The sequence below is a fragment of the Saccopteryx bilineata genome, chromosome 5 (genome assembly GCF_036850765.1).
Source record: "Saccopteryx bilineata isolate mSacBil1 chromosome 5, mSacBil1_pri_phased_curated, whole genome shotgun sequence".
Taxonomy (NCBI): Eukaryota; Metazoa; Chordata; class Mammalia; order Chiroptera; family Emballonuridae; genus Saccopteryx; species Saccopteryx bilineata.
The window spans coordinates 142350193-142372764 of NC_089494.1; the positions used below are offsets into that span (position 1 = coordinate 142350193).

Consider the following 22572-nt stretch of genomic DNA (forward strand, 5'->3'; position numbering starts at 1 on the left):
TGGGGTCAAGAAAGTGGTTAGAGACCAAAGCCCATGCAGGAGGATGTTGGACGAGACAGAGGAAGAAGTCACTGCCAAGCAGGCCAGCCAGGTGGCCGCCAGCCCCTGGGGACACTCTGGAGTGTTCCATGAAGAAGCCAGAGTGACAGGAATGCAGATTCAGAGGGGCTGCCAGCTGCTGGCCACTGACCACTCCTCAGCTGGCCACAGGGCCTCTCAGAGCTTCTCCCTGTGATGCGTGGAGTGGCTGTTCTGCATTTTAACTGTAGTCAGTGAGTAAGCGCCATCTATACAATAGACTAGAGTATTTTTTATAATGTTCTTTCATCTTTAATGGTGATGTTATTTAATATTATAGTGTATGTAACAAAAGAAATTAGGGACATTAGTGTTTATATTTTGGGTATATTCTGCTTTATCAAAGGACTGAGAATGTAAACACTACAAAGGAATGTTTGTTTCTTTTAAGCCTAATTTTATTAAATTTAAGAAATGCAGTAAAGTTTAATATATATATTAGTTTAAGTTTAATCATCTTTAATTTTTTTTTACTTCAAAACTATTTGAAACCAAAAATAATTTCATTAACTGACACAGACCATTACCCCAAAATATCAATTCCAGAAAAATTTGGGTTATTTATTTGGTCATTCTAAAACAAACCAATCCTTAATTTTTGGCTGGCTGGCTTTCTTTCTCTCTCTTTCCCTCCCTCTCTCCCTCCCTTTCTCCTTCCCTCTCCCTCCCTCCCTCCCTCCCTCCTACCCTCCTCCCTACCTCCCTTATGTAAAGAATGTTGTTGGAGTGATCTATAAATATAGCCAGAGACTCAATAAGGATTACAGATAATTTAATCTTTCAAAAACATTTAACTGAAACAAGATTTTACATTGAGGTATTGATTTAATGCTACATTAAATTGTCACTTCAAACCACTAAAAATATGAGTGAAACATTTTAATAACAGCAATTTCCAAAAGCCAGAGCCCAGGTTCACACCGTCCTGCAGAGATATAAATATGTATCTGTTTGCCCTGCACCACTCAGCAGCCTCTCTGGGCAGACCTTCAGTCAGCTGTGAATCTTTTAATGGCGTTTCATTTTGCATGAGAAGAGCAACAAATTGGGATTCATAATATTTGTTATTCTTGTTCAGTGCCTAAGAGCAAAGGAAACTGGGATCTTGTGCTTGTTGCATTTTATATGTTTTTTAAATTCTATTTCACCACATACTTTATCACTGCCCTACAGTTCTAGCAAGCCTGTGGTCACACAAGAAGTACTAAGGAAGCCGATGGAAAGATTAAATTTGCCTTTACTAAGGATACCGTTCAATCATTTACTCGTAGATTATTTTTTTAAAGGACAAAAAGAATAAACACTGTGTTATAACACAGGTTATAGACAAAACATTGCCAACATTGAGAGCACTTTGAAAAAAACAGAAGCCACTGCATGATAAGTAACAGAGCAAGGTGACATGGGGTGTGCAGCTATGAAAATGAATGCAAAAGCCAAAAATAATGAAAACAATGTTTTATAGTGCAGACACAGGTGATGTGGTGAGTTTAACACTCAGAAGATGGACACTGACCTCAATGATAATTGTTTTTGATTTAACTCCATATACTAAGCATAAGTATTGATGATCAAGTTCACTTTTTAAAAATTTGGGAGTAAATACAGTGGTACCTTGAGATATGAGTTTCATTCGTTCTGTATCTGAGCTTGTAAGTCAGTCAACTCATATATCAAACAAATTTCTCCCATTTAAAATAACTGAAATAGATTGAATCCATTCCAGCCCTGTGAAACATCCCCAGACCATCCTAAATTATGAAAAAAAGACATGTTTTTTTCCCCCCCCTTTGGAAAATTAACTTTAACAAGGTGACATTGATCAATGAGAGTACATGTATTTCAGTTGAACATTTCTATAGCATTTGAACTGTTGATTATGTTATATACCCATCACCCAAAGTCGAATCATTTTCCATCACCTTATTTTTGTCCCTCTTTGCACCTTCCCCCACCCCGCCATTTCCCCCGTGTCCCCTTCCCCTCTCCCATGTTCCCTTCCCCCTGGTAATCACTTTTATCTATGTCCATAAGTCTTAATTTTATATCCCATCAATGTGTGAAATCATAGAGTTCTTAGCTTTTTCTGATTTACTTATTTCACTCAGTATAATGTTTTCAAGGTCCATCCATGTTGTCATAAATGTCACCATGTCGCCATTTCTTATGGCTGAGTAGTATTCCATTGTATATATGTACCACAGCTTCTTTATCCAATCCTCTATTGAGAGACACTGGTTGTTTCCATATCTTGGCCACTGTGGATAATGCTGCGATGAACATGGGGGTGCATGTGTCTTTACGTACCAATGTTTTTGAGTTTTGGGGGTACTCAGTAGAGGGATTGCTGGGTCATATGGTAATTCTATTCTTAATTTCTTGAGGACCCACCATACTTTCTTCCATCATGGTTGTACTAATTTGCATTCCCACTAGCAGTGAATGAGGGTTCCTTTTTCTCAAGAGCATCTCCAGCACTTGTTATTACCTGTCTTGTTGATAAAAGCCAATCTAACAGGTGTGAGGTGATATCTCATTGTGGTTTTGATTTGCATTTCTTGAATAGCTAGTGAAGATGAGCATCTTTTCATATATCTGCTGGCCATTTGTATGTCCTCTTGGGAGAAGTGTTCAGGTCCTCTCCCCATTTTAAATTGGATTATTTGCTCATTTGTTGCTGAGCTTTGTGAGTTCTTTATATATACAACTATCATCTCCTATATAGTTGGTTGCCTGTTTGTTTTGTTGTCAGTTTCTCTTGCTGTGCAGAAGCTTCTTAGTTTGATATAGTCCCATTTGTTTATTTTTGCCTTTACTTCCCTTGCTTTTGGAGTCAAATTCATAAATTGTTCTCTATGGCCAAGGTACATGAGCTTAGTACCTATGTTTTTTCTATGTAATTTATAGTTTCAGGTCTTTTGTGTGTGTGTGTGTGTGTTTATTTATTTTATTATTCAAATTTATTGTGTTTATATAGATTTCAGTGTTGCCCCAAATGCATCCCTCCCTCCCCCGTATTCCCCTCAACATCCGCATTGCCCCTTCCCCATAGCGCCCCCTTCTGTTCCCTTCAGGGTTATCCCATCCTATCATCCCCTTTCCCTCTGTCCTCATTTACTCTGTTCCCTTTGATCCCTCCTCCGAAAAAGACATGTTTTTAATTAAGAAACACACATGTATACTTTACCAATGCATAACAAAATATATGAAATAAAAGGAAAAAGTGTTATTTAGTACTGTATTCTTACCTTGAAGACAGACGACTATGGCTAACGGAGGTGAATGGCAGAGGAGGAGGGAGGGAGGAAGGGACTGTAGACACGTAAACTAAAACTGCACTTTCTTAACACTAAATGTAAACTAAAACTGCATTTTCTTTACTTTAAACAAAACTAAAACTGCACTTTCTTTACTTAAAGTGAAACCACAAAATCTTAATTGTAAAACAAATGCACTTTCTTAACTTTAAACTTAACCTAAGCTTAATATTACGTACTTTTCATTTAATCATCACCTGTTTTTGCCTTTTTCGCTGCACTTTTAGCACTTTCACTTGCAGGACTTTTGAATAAAAATCTATCCAAAGAGGTTTGCTTTTGCCTGCCTTTTAAAATGTTACGGAAATGTGACAAGTGTCATTAAAAAGTGCTGAAGCATGACCAGTTGAAACTTTTTCTGGGTGTTTCTTTTCAATGAAACTTGAAAGCTTCTCCCACATTGCCAGCATGTCTTTAATTTCACTTGTAGAAATCACTTCCTCCGACTCTACTTCCTCCTCACTACTAATCTCTTGCAGAAGCTCCGTATGTTGCATGATCTGTAGCTCCTTCAACTCCTCAGTTGAGTGTTCTTCCTCATGTTCCTCTATGAGCTCATTTACATCACCCTCATCTACCTGCAGACCCATCGACTTTCCAAGGGACACAGTCTCCTCCAACGCTTCTACTCCGGTCTAGGTCTCTGGTTCGAATCCTTCCAAGTCCCTGTCTGCAACAACATCAGGCCATAACTTTTTCCATGCTAAGTTCAAGGTTCTTCTTGTAACCTCTTGCCATGCCAAGCCAATAATGTGTAAACATATCACGATGTTGTACTGATCTTTCCAAAACTCTCGAAGGGTTAGATTTGTATTCTCAGTCACCTAAAAGCAGCAGCAGAGCAAATGCTTTGTGTAAAGATTTTTAAAGTCGAAAATGACCTGTTGATCCATAGGTTGCAAGATGGAAGTCGTGTTGGGTGGGAGGTAGAGGCCTTTCACGAATTTGAACTCATCAAGAATGTCATCTTCAAAACCAGGTGGGTGGGCTGGAGCATTTTCAAGGATTAGTAACGCTTTCCTCAGGAGTTTATTTTCTTGAAGATATTTCTTCACTGCAGGACCAAAGACGAGATTTACCCATTCAATAAAAAACTGCCACATAACCCATCCCCTAGCATTGGTGCCACATAACCTGCAGTTTTTCTTTAAGAATCTTGTGAGTCTTAAAGGCTCGAGGATTTTCGGAATGATACACTAGCAGTGGCTTTACTTTACAGTCACCGCTAGCATTTGCACACAATGCAAGGGACAGATGGTCCTTCATGGGTTTATGGCCTGGCAGCTTCTTCTCCTCTGCAGTGATGAAAGTCCTTCGGGGCATTTTTTTCCAAAACAGCCCTTTTTTGTCACAGTTAAACACTTGTTGGCAGATGTAGCCTTCCATTGCGATAAGCTCAGCAAAACGTGCTATGTACTCCTCAGCTGCCTTAACGTCAGCACTCGCAGCTTCACCATGCCTCACCACTGAGTGGATGCCAGATCTCTTGAAATTTTCAAACCAGCCGTGACTTGCCTTAAAATTTTCTTCTGCTGCCTCTTTTGAGGTTGATGGTTCTTTCTTCTTCAAGTCGCTGTAAATAACACGTGCCTTTTCGCATATTACAGTCTCTATCACTGTATCTCCTGCCGGCTCTCTTTCACCCACACCAGCAGAAGCTTCTCCATTTCTTCATGGATATTTGTCCTTATCATTATTTGTCATTGTAGTTCCTTTTGCTGGATTTGCACTTTTGATGGCATCCTTTTGTTGAAGAATGGTACAAATTATAGATGTATTGCAGTCGTACAGCCTTGCCAGTTCAATCACTCACACACCACGCTCATGTTTTTCTATTATTTCTTGCTTTACTTCTATCAACATCATTCTCTTCTTCTTCTCACCACTGTCCTTTACACTCACTTTCTTCGGCCCCATGATAGCACACCAAAAAAGTTAGTAGAAAATGCAAAAATGATGCAAGAACGAGTACAGCGCACAAAATTTGACTTGATTCTGCAGGTAACATGAGAAAGAATGAGATGCTGGTGTTGTGCTGCTGATACTGGACCTGTGCGCCAACATGCCAACTAGCAGCAGCTTCCCAAATCATGACTGGTATCTCAGAATTTTGCCAGATCTCGAACAAAAATATGGACCGAGTCGCAGCTTGTATCTTTAAAAAAAGTATGTTGGTCTGCTCATATCTCAAGGTATTCAGTGCTATTCCAATGAAAGCTCAATGCTGCTGAACTACAGGCGTCTGCCACCAGCCACACCTAGGTACTGGACAGAGCTGCTCAGTTTGAGGTGAGAGAAGAGCCCAGAAGGGTGGAAATAACAGCCGCCTTGTGCCACAGACAGGAACGCCTTGGAGAAAATGTCATATTTGAGGAGTCACTGGAAGGAACGCTCTACAGGGTATACACGCGCGGCCTGTGCCCTCGCAAGTGAGCGGTCTTTCTTGTCAGACGTGTGCTCTTCATTTCTGAGCCACACATGGATGACCAGTGTCAAGTTTGTGCACTTGTGGCCATATCTCCCTTAAGACCACACAATGGCAGCAGGCAGAAGTCCACAGACTCATCTGACTTCTGGGAAGGAGTCTTCCAGGCTATACTAGAGCACCACACCTGTTGCATTCGTAAACAGACATTAATACTGGCAGGTAGGGGAAATCACTTACACTAATTGTGTTCCTTGCCAGTGAGGAAGGACTACCTTGTAGCCATTGTGGCCACATCAAGGCAGTAGTTGGAAGTGACAGAACTATTTTTACGTTTCTTAAAGAGTGACCCTCAGGATGAAATTGTTAGTTCCCCATTCTCCTAGTCTGGAAATTAAGCATTTAGAAGGGAGGAAGCAAAGATTTCATAAATTGTTTTGTGATGGAATCAAGAATGTAAAAGAAATTAACAGATGCTGAGGATGTTTGTAACTATTCAAAACAGAAGATGTTATTGCCAAATAATTATTTTAAAAAGGCATGATATTTTACAACTCCCAATTACCCCTTTTTCTTATTATTTTTGAAGCATTTATTTGTTTATAAGTTATTTAATTTGTTAACAATATATCAGTGCTTGAAGGGAAAGTGCTCAGAGTTCTGATCCTGAAAGCAACAGGACTGAGAAATAACTTTTTAGTTTCTTTTTTTGTATTTACACAAAGATTGCCTCACTTTATAAACAAATACATACTATGCAACGTTACTCATTTTTGGAAAGTGTTGGGCAAATAAGTATGTAAAATGTGATTTTCATGTTTGCTCACTTTGTTAAAAATGGTGCTGCCCAGGTGGAACTGCTAATTACCTTCCTGCTTGGGAAGGGCCATTGTTATGCTAATGTGTCCTGGAGGAGAGGTCTCTGTGGGCCCAGGTCGGTTTTTCAGAAGAAGAAGGAGAAGTCAAGATGGCAGGGTGCTGAAGGAGAAGCCAGTGTGTGCAGAAAAGAGAAGGGAGAAGGTGTGCAAATGGGGAACCAGAGGTGACTGGGATGAGTGGGGGCCTTTGATTCTAGGAAAAGCCAGATGAGTTGTGGCTTTGGGAACCCTGAATGGAAAGGGAAGTGTTTTCCCACTGGTGTGTTTGTTTTTACTGTGGCGAGTGCGAGGCTGGAATGAAGGAATGGCCCACCAGTTTTTGGCTCCGCAGTTTCTTTACCATCTGCCCAAATCTAATGTGAACCTGCATGTGAATGACCACGATGACAGCAGCCCCTGGCCATACAGAAAGTCTTTGTTTTATGAGAGCCCTTATAATTGGGAGTTTCTATTATGCATTTAAAATAGAATGCATTTCTCGGAGCATTTTAAGAACACCCTGATGCTCCTGGAAGTCTTCTTCCCTTGCCCCTTCCTTTCTTCCTCGCTCACTGCTCGCCCCTGGCTCTTGGTTTACTCCTGCTCCTGCTGGAGTCATTGGCAGTTCCCTTGTCTCATTTCCTTGCTCTTCATATTCTTTATGAAAACTCTAGGCACCAAGTATAATATTATTACTGCTCTTCTCCAAGTATGCAGACACAGAGAGGTTAACTAATTCACCCAAGGTCACGCAGAATTGGAGCTGGACCAAGAGGGCTCCCCACAGCACAGTGTAGCCAAGTCATGCCAAGACCCCAGCTCGAGCTGTGGCTGTGAATTTCCAATTTCCAGTCTCCCCACTTGTAGATGTGCCCAGTGGGGTTAGAGTTTGTGGGGGGGAGGGGCGTTTCCTGTGTCAGCTGGTGAAGAATCTGAGGATTCACATTCGTAGCTCTTTGTGTCAACAACCACATATAGGGACATAAGTCAGTTATCCTTCAACCCTGGTGTTCACAGACCCCGTGAAGTATTTGTAAGAAAAAGTGAAATTGTGTGTTCTTTCCAACTGTATCCACCCAGACATTCGGTTCCTGGGTAGAATTTTCTTCTGCAAAACATTGACTGTAAGTGCCTTCTAAACCTTGGGTACCAGTTGCATCTTGGCACTACTGGAATGACAGGCTTTAATATGGTGTGCGGCTTTGTACATATTTATATACTCAGGAATCTCAAGTTTATTAAATCTCTTTTTTCAAGGTGGTCATCAACAAGTCTCATAGTAGCACCATACTTTTGAGAACAAGTACACAGAAATTTGCTGATATAGTAGATCAAATTTGTTCTATTTTTTTTATCTGTGGTAATTTATCTAATCTTAAAGGTTAGAGGAGTTATAACATGTGATCTATGTGTATTTTTTCTTCAACAACAACAACAAAAAGCTTGTCAGTGATTTTCAGTATAGCACTCAGAGGTTTCTTTAACATAGAATGACGGTTAGTGTCCACTCTGATACACAGCAGTCTTGGTTGTACAGAGATTTTGATCAGAGACTCCTTCTCCTGGCAGGCCTTTTAAAAAATTGGCCATGATGAGAATAATTTAATCAGAACAGCACAAAGCAGTGCTCAGCGGCCACACTGAGCCTGGTGTGGGCCCCCTCAGAGGAAGACACAGGCACCTGTCTGTGGGGTGGGGTGGAGCAGCAAGCAGCAGATATGTAGGAAACTAAAGTTTCTTATCAGAGGTTTGAATAAAAATAATAGTTATTGTCATCTGTAGTAGGGGGCAGAGTGTGGTAGAGTACACAGGCATTGTAGGAACTATTTTGACACACTATCATCTGTAATCCTCACAATAACCTCGAGGTAAAAATCAGTGTGTCCACTTTCCAGAAAATGGAGCTAATATGATGAGTGATAGAATAACTTGCCCAAGATCCCACAGCTGATGGATGGAGGCTCCTCAGGCGCACACAGCTGCGTTCTGTCTGCTGCGCTGTCACACAGTGTAGTGACGGAGCCGCCCTTAGTCTCCATTGCTGTCACACAGTGTAGTGACGGAGCCGCCCTTAGTCTCCATTGCTGTCACACAGTGTAGTGACGGAGCCGCCCTCAGTCTCCATTGAGGTCACACAGTGTAGTGACGGAGCCGCCCTCAGTCTCCATTGCGGTCACACAGTGTAGTGACGAGTCGCCCTCAGTCTCCATTGCGGTCACACAGTGTAGTGACGGAGCCACCCTCAGTCTCCATTGCTGTCACACAGTGTAGTGACGGAGCCGCCCTCAGTCTCCATTGCGGTCACACAGTGTAGTGACGGAGCCGCCCTCAGTCTCCATTGCGGTCACACAGTGTAGTGACGGAGCCGCCCTCAGTCTCCATTGCTGTCACACAGTGTAGTGACGGAGCCGCCCTCAGTCTCCATTGGGGTCACACAGTGTAGTGACGGAGCCGCCCTCAGTCTCCATTGCGGTCACACAGTGTAGTGACGGAGCCGCCCTCAGTCTCCATTGCTGTCACACAGTGTAGTGACGGAACCGCCCTCAGTCTCCATTGCTGTCACACAGTGTAGTGACGGAGCCGCCCTCAGTCTCCATTGCTTCAAGGCTGTCCAGCCATCTTCCTTCAGAGGTGAGAAACTACAACCCCTGTTCATTCTTTAGAGCAGATCTGAGACATTTTCTCTTCAACCAGGGACTCTTTACTACCCGTTTCACATTAGCAAAACTCAAGTTAATTTACTGTTTCTTGAAAGGAGAGAAGTAGAAAATGTTCCACTGATCTGACTTCAAATTAAGAACAAGTTGAAGTAAAACTCTACTCAGAAAATATATCAAATTAAAATATGTAGCTCAATTGTTGTTAGTAAGATTTAAAAAAAAAAACCCTGACCGGGCCGTGGAGCAGTGGATAGAGCATCAGATTGGGATGCAGAGGACACAGAGGGTTGCCAACTTGAGCCCAAGGTTGCTTGCTGGCTCGAGCACAGGGTCTGTAGCCCATCAGTCAAGGCAATATGAGAAAGCAATCAATGAACCAAGGTGCCGCAACAAAGAATTGATGCTTCTCGTATCTCTCCCTTCCTGTCTCTCTGTCCCTCTCTCTGATTCTCCCTGTCTCTGTCACACACACACAAAAACAGTAAAAAAAAAAAAAAAAAGTGGGGTATTGGCAGGAGCATTGTTAAAATATACCAAACTCTAGGTGGCAGAAACCTAACTCTTACTGATGCTGTTCATCTTTTAATAATAAAAATTAAGGCTTAAAAAAAAAAACCTTAAGAGGTTAATGTCATCAAGAGTTGATGATTGACAGTGTTTGCCACTAAAAAGTTTGAAAGGACTTTTCAATTTTTACTTTTATAAAATGCTCATCATAAACAAGTAATTTCAAGCAATATAGTTTTTTAGAGGAATAAAACAAAGTTACCCCACCTGATGACCATCCTTCCAGACATCTCTCTATAAATATACATAATTTTTACAGTTTTAGAATCATAACAGTCATGCTGTTCCTTTGCCTAGAAATTTCACACACATGTCATGGATATAAAAGAGTTGGGTTTTTTTCCTTTAATATTATTTCTCCCTCATTTTAAAGAAAGGAATACCTAATTTTCCTTTGGAAAATATGGTGGGACCAATTGGGTAAAGATTGACTTTCAAGAGGTGTCTCCATCTTGTGGCCTTTGAGAGGATGGTCATTAAAGACTTCTAAACTCATGCTGTGTTTCTGCAACTGTAGTGGAAAATGGTGTCAAAGCTGAGACTCATCTAACGAACTTGATGGAATCCAACATGGGGCCAGAGCAGCTCGTCTGTCTGCAGAGCAGGAGCACACGCATGGGAACGCAGTGCCCACCCCTCACGCTGCTGCTCTGGCCCAGACAGGGGTCTCGGAGAAACAAAAACTAGGACTGGCGGCCCACCCTCTCTCAGCTCTGAGGCTGGGCTTTCTCCACAATTTCCTCTTGACTCCAACACTGTTAAAAGAGCTGATCTTAGTGAGCTCTGCCTCAACCTTACAAAGTCATTATCAGGGCTTTGAGAAGCAAGAAGTGGGTCCTCCGTAGAGTAATTTCACTGAAGGTTTCACGGAAAGGAGCAATCACTGTTACATCCAAGTTTTGACTTTACACAAAAAAACATTAGTTTGGAATATTGGGAAAATATATATCTTTGGGCATAAAGTTGAATTTTTCTATCTGTATATAGTTAGTGAACACAGATCCTATATTAAAGCAGTATAAACGTGGTTAGTTTCTATAAATAGGACCTTAATGATTGGAGGGCATCACTTTGTGTAAACACCATAGGCAGAAGAGTTATATTTTACATCTCAAGAAGCACCTTGTGACTGGATAATTGTTTCCCTCTCTCTCTCTCTCTCTCTCCTGTGCAGTATATAGTGGAATGTCACGGGATCACCCTTCTTCCCCAGTTCCTGGGCATGTACCGGCTTAATGTCGATGGAGTTGAAATATATGTGATTGTTACAAGAAATGTGTTCAGCCACCGATTATCTGTATATAGGAAATATGACTTAAAGGTGAGATTGATTTTATTAATTTTTCTTAAGTATTGAGCTTACTCATCCTCCTTGCAACTGTTGTAATTGATCATGCTAAACTCTCATCCACATTATACATGTTGTAATTGATCATGCCATATGTTCAGGAGGTGCTCAGAGCCCAGAGCTACCAGGCAACTTGCAGTGCACTCATTCATGTTAACCAAGGAGCACTCGCTGGGTTTAGTGGCAGACACTTGTACCTATTAGTGATACCATGTCTAGTTTAGTCAACAAATATTTCTTCAACACCAGCTACATGCCAGGCACTGTTTTAGGTGCTAAGAATAGTGTGATGAACAAAACAAAACAAACCTCACCCAAGGACCTGACTTTCTCATGGGTAAAGACAGAAAGAAGTGAAAGTAGTAAGTAAATCATATTGTATACTAGGAATTGCTAAGTACCGTAAGGACCAGGAAGCATGGGGAAGGGATGCAGTTTAAACAGGGTGTCAGGTAAGGTTTCACTGAGAGCTGATGTGGCACAGACCTGAAGGAGGTGAGGGAATAAGCTGAGGGAAGACATTCCTGGCCCTGAGATAGGCTATTTCAAAGACATCGCATGAGAGGTAAACTACTAGAAATTTTGACTTCTAGGATCACTCACTGGCTTAGAGGCAGAATGTCCATGTTGGCAAACAACGACCTACATGCATGGCAAATCCAACTTGGCCATTTTTGTAAATAAAGTTTTATTGGAATAGCACCATGCCCACTTTTTCTGCATTGCATGTGGTTGCTTGTGCACTCACTCTAATGGTAGAGTTGAGTAGATATTACAGCGATCATTTTGGACCACAAAGCCTAAGACATTTACCCTCTGACCCTTTACAGAAAACATTTGCCAAGATTTGGTCTTAGTTCTCAGATCACATTTTTTGATCTTAGACTCCTCCACACTCCTAAAAGAGGACCCCAGAAAACTTTTGCTCGTGTAGGTTATGTCTGCTGATATTTGCAATGTTAGAAATTAATGTAAGAAATTTTTAAATACTTAAATTTATTTTAAATGATAGAATAATTACACGTTAGGATATTTTTATGAAAAACAAATCTTACCTTCCAAATCAAGCAAATTATTGAGACAGATGGCATTGTTTTACATTTTTGCAAATCTCCTTAATATCTGAATTATATTAGACATGAAGCAGTGGCAGTGTCTTATCTGGTTCTGTTGTCACTCTATCATGATGTTGTTTGATTGAAGTACTGTATAGGTATATGAAGAAAGTCAGACCTTACACAAATACATAGTTGGAAAAGGGGAGGAGTGTGTTTTAATAGCTTTTTCAGAAATTTGTAAATATTCTTTTATGATATCCAAAACCTGACAATCAGTAATTTCTTAAAGATTATGTGGAATGTGGAATCTGCAGTCACATAAGTGAATTTTTGTACTGTTTTCATTAAAAATCATTGGTCTGTTTGCATGCATTGGCCTGAATAATACATCAGGATTTGGTCATTTGGAATGTACGAGTTCACTGAGTTACATGGTCTTCCAAATATTGACACATTTCATTATACAATATGAGAAAGTCACATTAATATTACCACCACTCTCATCAGAGAAGTCTTTAAGTATTGAGAAACTACCAAGCTTAGGGTAGTAGATTAAGTTTTTAAAAGTTATAATTTTCACTTTTACTCAAATTTATCAAGACAGGTAAAAAGTCCTATTTGTTGTTTTCCGTACCTCACCCAGCAGCTCCATTTATCTTTGACTAGATATCAGTGCCCAGATATGAATGAAGATAGATTGTCAGTTTTTTCTAGTAAAAAATGCCTTTTCATGGAAAAACTGGTTAGTTCAACTCATAGCGCAAACCATCACAAAAATTACTGTTTTGAAACCATTTCTTTTTTATAAACAAAAATGCTTTACACATCCTTCCCAGGGTCAAGGCTGGATAAAAACAAATATTGCTTCCTCAAGGATGTTTGTGTATTTAGATATATATACAGATATATTATGACAAATTCTCCTAGGACCGTTTGCTGGATTTGTGCTAAGCTGCCATTGTTTCTGCAATATCTATGTAAATATCAAGACAGGGAACAGGCACAAGTAATATCACCATGTTATTATACAGACGATTTTGACCTTGCAGACCCCTGCAAGGGTGTTGGGACCCCAGGGTACTGAACCATACACCTTGAAAAATGCTAGTTGAAGGGAGGGAAAATGGGCTAGGTTTATCTCCTACCCTCTGGAGTTCAAATGAGCTGTACCAGGCTTTCCAGACACATTCTCGGTCTATCCTGCCTTTAAGTCATAACCATTTTGTTCACTGGAATTGCCTCCAGTGGAAACTCCAACCACTGTACAGGGCTCCTTAGCACCATCTCTCTCACAAAGACTCTGATGAGTATTACAGGACTCTGTACACTGGTCTGAAGCCATGTGAGAAGCCAGAGTCACCTCTGAAGCCACATGTCCTGGTTTTATCACTTGTCAGCTGTGTGCAAGCTGTTGAAGTTTATAAGCCTCAGTTTCTACATCTGAAAAATGGGGATAATTTACCTACTTTGCTGGGTTGTTGTGAGAATTAAATGAGATATGTGCATGTCATGTCCAGCATAACACATAGCATATGGAAGTTGGTCTATAAAGATCGGTCATCTCATCTATTTTACTAGTGAGTAAGTGCCTTAAAGGCAAATTTTTTGTCCTGCTTACTTTTTTATCCCCCTGAAATGCCTAAAATAGGGCATCCAGTAGGTATTTCTTGATACATCTACCCCTGTAGACTGGATATTATAGTTTTAATCTGCCCTGACTATATCATTCGCTTCCCTCTTGCTTGTAGGATGAGTGGATTCTGTTCTGCCAGTACTGGCAGTCGTGGTGGAGCCGAGACATCTGCTGTCATTTCATGGCTCAAATTCCTGGCCTTAACTTGCCAACCTTACTTTTATATTTTCATTTTAGTCTTTTATTATGCATTAATTTAAACTTAGATGAGTGTTTTTCCAGGTTAATGAGCTGCACTTACATAGAGTTTAAGCTTCACTGAGAACCCTAAACAGGGTTATGTTGTAGGAAGGAAAAAACTCATAGACCAACCACTTGGTTAAAGCTATCAAAAGGAAGAATCATTTCTTCCTTTGCCCAGTATTACAGATGTTCCCACACACACACTTTTTTTTTCATTTAGGACATTTGTTAGAAATCTGTGCATAAAGGAAGATAGTTGTGGACCTATCAAGAATGCCTACAGGAGCGAGTTTAGACCGTTGCAGGGGATGGCGGCTGGTGCGGCTGTGCAGAAGGCGCATGTGCAGGTGGGGCAGGGCCACAGGTGTTCCTCCTGAGCGACTCACATTGTCCATCTGCATTTGGTGGCTCAGCTTTGTTCTCCTCTGACAAATCCCCAAGAAACTTCAAGCATTCTTCTTGTGCTGGCAGCAGGGCCTCTGCCCCCAGGGGATTTCAGCCTGGTCTCAGCCCCCTTCTCTAAGACAGGGCGTCTCCTTGTCTGGAAATACAAGTCACACATGTCCTAACCAGTGCCCGAGCTAGTTAAATGGAAGGTAGTCATGGAATAAAAATTTTGATATTCTTAAAAATAGCCAATCTAGAAGCTACTTTAATTTTTCCCCAGTCACATATAAGTTCCATTAAAGATTAGCTAATGCAAGTATTAGAGGGCAATCAATGTCTGCTTAAGAGGTACCGGTAAACGAATTGCTCCCTGGCCTTGTCGTGATTTGGGCATCTGGTGCCGGAGGGGAGGGAGAGAGTAAATTGGTTGGTGATCCCTATCCAGCCATCGATTTGGCAAACGCTGAGCACTGCCGTGTGGGACTCCAGGGTGTGCAGGAGAGTAAATAGGCCTGGTGTTGATATGGCTCGGAGTTTGCTGGCCATTTGTTTTCCATCTTTTCTTTTGCTTTAAAATCTTTCACAGGCCCTGGCCGGTTTGCTCAGTGGTAGAGCGTTGGCCTGGCTTGTGGATGTCCTGGGTTCAACACCCATTCAGGCACACAGGAGAAGCACCCATCTGCTTCTCTACCCCTGCCCCTCTCCCTTCTTTTTCTCTGTCTCTCTCTCTTTTCCTCCTGCAGCCATAGCTCGGTTGGAGCAAGTTAGCCTTGGGCTCTGAGGATGGCTCCATGGCCTCGCCTCAGGCAGTAAGATAACTTGTTTGCCAAGCAGCAGAGTAGCGGCCCCAGATGGGCAGAGCATTGCCCCATACGGGGCTTTCTGGGTGAATCCCGGTTGGGGTGCATGCGCGAGTCTCTTTCTCTGCCTCCCTGCTTCTCACTTAAGAAAAAAAATTGTTTTAAAAATCTTTCACAAACAAAGGAAAATTTCCCACTGGAGCTCTTCCCCAGCGTCCCTTGCCGGCCTCTGAACTGGGCTCAGGTCATCTGGGACAACCCCAGAGTCCTGAGGCACGGGTGTGAAAGCCACTGCAGTAGAGGGGAGATTGCTGAGGTCAAGAACTGTGCTTTCTTCCACTTTCTAGCTCAGTGCTCATCCTACCGAGGGCCTGGCCCAGAGGGGTGTGAGTGCATGTGTGTGTGAAGGGGTGTCCAGAGTGAAGGGGGACAGAAGGTATTTATAGGGGTTTTACTGACAGAGACCATGTTCATTATAACTCTAAACTGGTAGTGGGGCAGTCAGAGGGCAACCACATCTGAAGACATAATGTAGGAGAAGAGGCATTTAATGCCCTGCAGCCAGCTGTCTGCCCAGCTTCACCTTCAAAGATCATAATACCAACCATTTCTGATAATTGATGCAAAAAGAAAAGTGTGGTTTTGATCCAGTACTTAGTGAGTTACTATCCAGTGGCCATTAGATGTTCTGGTTTCCAGCAGGAGGACAAGACCAGGGTAAAGGCGGCGCGGGTGACGTGAGAGGGAAGGGGGCAAGAATGCCTGCAGAGGGAGCAGCACGCCAGGCAGAGAGGGACCAGCGGGACCCGAGCTCACTCAGGAGGAGGCTCGAAGCAGAGCAGGTGCTCTGCCCTGGAACGTTGGCAGATTTTAAACGTGAAGTCCAGTGCCTCTCACATGCAGGTTTTTATTATCTCTTTGTGTTTCAGGGCTCTACAGTGGCTAGAGAAGCTAGTGACAAGGAAAAGGTGAGTACCCGACACACTCCTCAGCATGGCCCTGCGGGCATGCCCAAACAATGCCTCCTATTTCATTCTCTCTGACTTTCGCTGCTGTGAGTCTTCCCACGTGCCCTCCTCCACAGCAGAGAGAAGCACAGTATTGGACTGGAGTGTTTCACTTCAGCTGTCCCGTTCTTCCTGGTTGAATAATGAAATGGGTATTAGTTTTAAGTGTGGTTGGAAGAAACAGTTCATGTGCAATGTGATCTTGACAGTGCAGCCACGGGCACAGCTCAGCAGCAGGGCCCTGCCCTACACTGACCACCACCTGACCAGGTGCGACCTGAGCAAGTCTCCTTGCTGTCGGGAACCCCAGAGTTTTCACCTATGGCCAGTTGGCTTGCGTGAGCTTTAAATGCCTTTCTAACAATGAAATGTTAAGATATGATTGATTCGAGTGCTTTTTACTTATAGAACTGGGGAAGAGACTATGTCTTTATGTTTTCCTGAGTCACTGGACAGTAGGAAATATTTGAACTACATTTACTTTATTATACAAAATTATAAGCAGATTCAAGTTCAGCCAGTTTGATTAAGAATTTGGGAAGCATTTTCTGTGTGTAAACCTAAACTGACCGAAATTGACGTTGCTTGAACAAAAGGCACCTCTCTACCCTTAGTTATTATTTCTCTTACTCGCCTTGAAAGTACCCTTTTTGATTGTGTGTGTGTGTGTGTGTGTGTGTGTGTGTGTGTGTGTGTTTGGGTTTTGTGGGGTTTTTTGTTTGTTTTTTGACCAAACCTTATCAAAGTTGGGGCTTGGGTTTTTTGTTTATGTTTTTGAAAATAAATTCTTTCAGAATTATATCATTCAGTTTTGGTTTGAATTTTATGGGTTTGGAAATTACTTATTTATTCAAAAGAGTTTGTGAGCCTTTATGGTTACTATCCTAGCTTCAGGGGCTAAAAAAATGAACCACACAGACCCATCTAGCAGGAGGGAGATACAGGCATCAATAGGAAATAAGAGTGTCACGTACTACTTTGATGGGGCTGAGGAAAGGCTTCCTGGAGGAGGTGACATGTTGGAAACTTGAAAGATAAGCAGGAATGAGCCAGGGGGAGGCAGGAGCGAGCAGCATGTGGATGGGGACAGAGGGGGCTTGCTTGGGCTTCAGCTGCAGGGTGAGGTGAGGCTAGAATGCCGGACCAACTGCAGAGGCTGTTGAAATAACTCAGGTGAGATGGGGACCTGAGCTGGCTCAGTGGAAGATGATAGATTATAGAGCAATTTAGGAAGAAGAATCCATAGAACCCGGAGATTGAATGTGGACAGTGCCAGGGACAATGTGGGGGGGAGGGGACGGGGTTAAGGATGACTCCCAAGTTTCTGTTTTGGATAATTGGATAGCTGTTGATTTCACCCTCTGGGAGGGGAGCAGAGTGGAAGGAGTAGTTTGAGATGTCAGAACAGAGATGTGCAATAGGCGTGAGAGGCTGCAGAGAGAGTTTCAACTGGAAGAACCGGCTTGGGAGACCTCACAGGAAGGATGATCAGCAAAGACAGGGAAGTAGATGAGGTTTCCCAGGATAAGTGTATGGATTGGGAGGAGAAGCATGTCTGGAGCCAGTTCAGAACATCATCACTTAAGGTTTGTGGGCAAAGAAAGAGTCTTGGAAAACATCAGCCAAAGAGACAGGAGATGAGTCAGGAAAATATGGGTCATTTTTCTGAATATTTACTGAGCATCTATTATGAGCAATCATTTGCCAAGCATTATGAGAAATGCCTCAGTGAATAATACCCCTACTGCCATGAAATTTGCACTCTAATATTGTCCCAGAAACCAGAGGAAGAAAACTTTCCCAATATCGAATGCTTCTGCAAGGTCGGATAGTATGAGGACTGAGTAATTTCTCATCCATTGATTAGACTTCCCTTCATTAGTAATCTCATCAGGAACAGTGGGTGCATGGAGCAGAAGCCAAATAGCAGTGGGTTAAGAAGTAAGAAGAGAAAATGAAGCAGTAGGTCCTTCTTTGACCGTTTGTATTTTTACTGTGCATGAGTGAATATATTTCTACACTTCTGACCTTCATGTAAATGACCTTGAAGTCACCAGCTTTGGCCAAAAAAGCGGAAACAGTGGACTATCTCTTCAGAGAAAATAGCTGGACTGTTTACAGAGCCACCCAGACCTTTCAGCATCATAACCAGAATCGAGCCCCTGACTAAGAACTGTGGGTGTGTTGGCATCCACCAGTCCAAGCTGGCTGCTCTGTTTTTACTTCATTCCCAAGTCCCTTGAGACTACTGCAGCAGCCCTCTTCTCTGCTCATTTGACGCCTTCAAGGTCCAGCACCAAGGGCTTGGTCTGCTTTGACAGTGACTGATGCCGAGAAATGCAGCACAGCGACGGAGTGGTTGCAGCTGAAGTCTAAGTCATGGCACAGTGATGTGTGTGAAGGAGAGCCTCAGGGTTTGCTGTCCTCATCGCTGTACTGTGTCACCAGAACCAGAACCTTCAGTCGCCTGTCTTTCCCTCCACTGCCCGGCCTGTAGGGCCCCATACCTTCCAGAAACCCATGGCATTCAACACAGTTCTACTGCCCTTTATTGGTATAGGTTTCTGTGAAAAAACATGAGAATATAAAATTTCTTTCAAAAAACCCTTTTCTGAGGGTTATGCTAGGGTGTTTCTATCCTTTTTGAACTATGTGCCAATTATTCCTCAAAACACCTTTGGAGGTGGGCTTCAAAAGGCAGAGATGGGGGGAACTTGAGAGGCCAGAGTCCAGTTCCCCCTCACATGTGACTGATTTGAGACCAGGAAATTGAGTTCCCATGCTGCGTCACAAAATCTGGCAGATTTACCTTGACCTGGGGGTTATTTATTTAATGTTAATCTCAATGTATTGGACATTACAAAAGTAAGTAATAATAAATGACATCTGTTGAGTGCATACTATACACTAGACACACTTAAATTTTACATGAATTGGATAGGTAATCCTTACAACCACCTTAATGAGGTAGGTGCTATTAGTGCTTCCTTTGAGTAAATGAAGTTACTTACCAGGTGCAGCGACTTGTCCAGGGTTCCAGCCCAGAGCTCACCTTCCTGACCCCTATGCCAAATACGCGGTTCTAAATGGGAGTTCTCTCTCTCTCCTTCGTTTAAAGGACAGATGATCAAAAATACAGATAAATCCCATGCGTCATGAAGATGAAAAAGGAAATATTTACTACACTGACAAAAATATTATTTTGAAGTTAAATATGGTACTAAAGGAGTTCATTCTGAGTCTTGATTTAAAAATAAAATGTAGAGAAATAAATCGTTGGTTTCATACTATGTTGGCAAAACAATCCATTCATATTTCTTTTTTTTTTTTTTTTTATGAAAACTTGTCAAGACAAATTTTTTTTTTTCAAGTTACAAAAATATGTGCATGACAAAAATACAGCCTGGTCTGTATAAGAGTAGCCATTTAAAATTATACAGAGTTTGGAAAAGGCAGTTCATACACAACTTTTAAAGCATTCAGTTAATCAACAGTTTACAACCGTTCTATTTAATTATTGCTAGTTATATGCAGCTTTTTCTTTAGACTGCTCTCCACCAGGGAACGGGCAGTGTGTGGGCACCCTGACTGTTGTGGTTAAAAAGCTGTGGTTTTTCAAAACCCAATCCAAAATCAGAATATGTTCATTCTGAAGAAAGTTTAAGTTTTGATGACTACTATAAGGAGTGCTCTAAACTTCAATCCTACCCCCTTCTCCTATTTAATTCCACTTTGTTAATATATCGTAAATACAACATGGTGTTTGGGGGAAGAGTAAATGAATTGCTGGTTTTCAAAGGAAGTGATAAGAAACATTAACTTTGAGTTACAATGTAGAAACAAAGCTGGCATATCAAGCTTAAAAACATTAAAACAATACATTTAAGAATAGAAAAACATTTAAAATTTAACCAAAAATCAAAGATACATTTCTCTCTTTAGATGCTAAGACATAGAATGAATCAATTTGTTCTTTTGGGGATTATGGCCCAATGAAGAGCTGCTGCTCTCTATTTTGTTAAAAGGAGTTAACCACATAACTGGAACGTGCTTTCAAACAAAGCTATTTGTTCAAATGCCATGTGGAAGAACAAGTCATAAAATTACATACTTTTTCAACTTTAATGAGTAAAGGAAAGCTAATGCAGTTACCAGTGTAAAACACAGGAAAGAAATGACTCACTTTGGGGGTGGATAGTGCATGTGAGACTTTGGCCTGAAGTTCACGTGGAAGACTTAGAAGTTAAGGCTGTCCCCGAGATAGCAATGGCTTTGTTTCCAACTTTGTTGTCAGACCCTGCTGCAGGGTTAGGGTTATTGCTGACATTGTACCCCCATAAGTTCTTAAATAAATTGAGACATATATTGGTGCGATAAGTATGAGGTGAACTGGGTAAAGCTTTAAAAATAAGTTTTAAAGCAAAAGTGACACTCATGACCATTTGGCAGTTATACTTATTAGTTTCATGACGTAAACCATAAAGACATGCTACATTTTTAGGAGGTAGAAACAAGTACGAAAATTTAGCGTGTGGCCACCTCTCCTAACTTCTGGCCAACCTTGGATCTCTGTATTCTCACTCCATATGCTCCCATTAAAGCTGTTAATTCCTCTACCATTCCTTATCTACAGTTATAAACCTGCAGCTGCCAAGAAAAATCTTTTTAAGATGTTTTGCTTTTAAGTCACTGAGTATATCCAATAGTCAGATATCAACTCAGAACATGTTATACCTCTGTAATAGATTAATTCACTTCATAGAACACATCAAAATAAAATAAAACATTAGATAACACAAAAAAGACCACTGAATGTTCCTATGTTTGATTCTAAAATATCAGAGTAGTTATGCAAACCAAAATCAGTAATATTTTCATTGAAATGATCTGAAAGATTCTTATACCAAAACTATATAACCAGGGTTTACTGAAAATAGGTATGTATTCTATTACAGAATTAACCTCACAACAACAATAAAAAACAAAATACTCCATTTCCTCCCAGAGAGTTATATTGTACTGATATCCTGTAGATAGTATTATAAAAGGATTTAATTTTTGCGACAGGCTGGCCTCACAGTATGTTAGTACAGAGATCATATGTTTATAATGATTTTATAATGATAAGAATTTCATCAGTGAAATATATGTAAGGCATGTAAAAAACTATTATTAAAGCTCTTAAGGGCAATAAACCAAACTGGCAGCAGCTAGAAAAGGTGCTGCTAGGAATAGAAAAAATATATATATATTAAAGACATTTAGTTACAGCACATACTAGTTTATAGTGCTTCTACAATGAAATTAATTTATTCATAGAAATTGTGTTGCTGAAACTACTGAACCAAAGGAGAATGAATGGACTTTTGCTCCTTTTAGCTATCAGCCCAATCCTGAAAACGGAAGCAGTCGCTTGCAGTCTTCCACAGGGTTGCTAGTAGTAGTCTGAGCAGTCAGCTGGAAGTTCTGATCGAAGAAGTGGTGTTTGTTTCCATCAAACTTCACAGTTCCACTGGTCACAACAAGAACTGTAGTCTGGGCCTGAGTAGCTTGCTCATGAACTGGTTGGCAATCTAACATATTAACCTGGAACTCACTAGAAGGCAACACATCAAAAAAATTAGCTAGGGCTTCCAGCCCTGTAATAAGATTTCCATTCCATATTAGAATGGCCTTTTCCAGATACAGCCTGGTCAGTGGCCATCTTCTTTTGTCCATCGTCTCATAGTAAGTACTGACAAATTCCTCAACAGCTTTACATGCCTGATCTACGTAAGTTTTAAAGTCCACAGCCATGGCCACAGGGGACCCCGAAGCAGCTGCTCCAGGCAGCGCGGGCGTCACCATGTCCACACGCGTCCGCCTCGCCTCTCTTGTGGCTTCTCAGAGTGGGCCCTCTTTCCTTGATATTCTCCTTTGCACCCTGGTTTCCAGTCTCTTCCATATCTTTTCATACTTTTAACCTCCCCAGGCTTTCTTTTTTACTGAGTTCTAACTGCCGCTTTTCTCTGCGTATGGTACCTTCGTTTCTGTCAGACTCCTATTCATATTTCTTTAATTTGTGGAATATAGGCATTACACTGTGTAAACATTAAAATTGTCTACACAGTTGTCCTGAGGAAGAATTCAATGAGCTGTACTTTCTGGGCTTGGACTTCATGATAGCTCTTTTTTCCAGAAGAAGAGAGGCCA

At 41.4% G+C, this 22572-nt stretch overlaps 2 protein-coding genes across 2 annotated transcripts in view; one reads left to right on the forward strand and one right to left on the reverse strand.

Annotated features, from left to right (window-relative positions):
- The window catches only part of PIP4K2A (phosphatidylinositol-5-phosphate 4-kinase type 2 alpha), a 205812-nt gene that overhangs the window by 155246 nt on the left and 27994 nt on the right, over window positions 1-22572 (forward strand). Inside the window, exons 5-6 of the mRNA XM_066280373.1 lie at window positions 11079-11225; window positions 16303-16341. Coding sequence (XP_066136470.1) covers window positions 11079-11225; window positions 16303-16341 — 186 coding nt within the window. The remainder of the gene's footprint in view (window positions 1-11078; window positions 11226-16302; window positions 16342-22572) is intronic.
- Window positions 21763-22176, reverse strand: LOC136338634 (NTF2-related export protein 2-like). Its single transcript, XM_066281197.1, has one exon. The coding sequence runs from the start codon at window positions 22174-22176 to the stop codon at window positions 21763-21765; it is 414 nt and encodes a 137-aa protein (XP_066137294.1).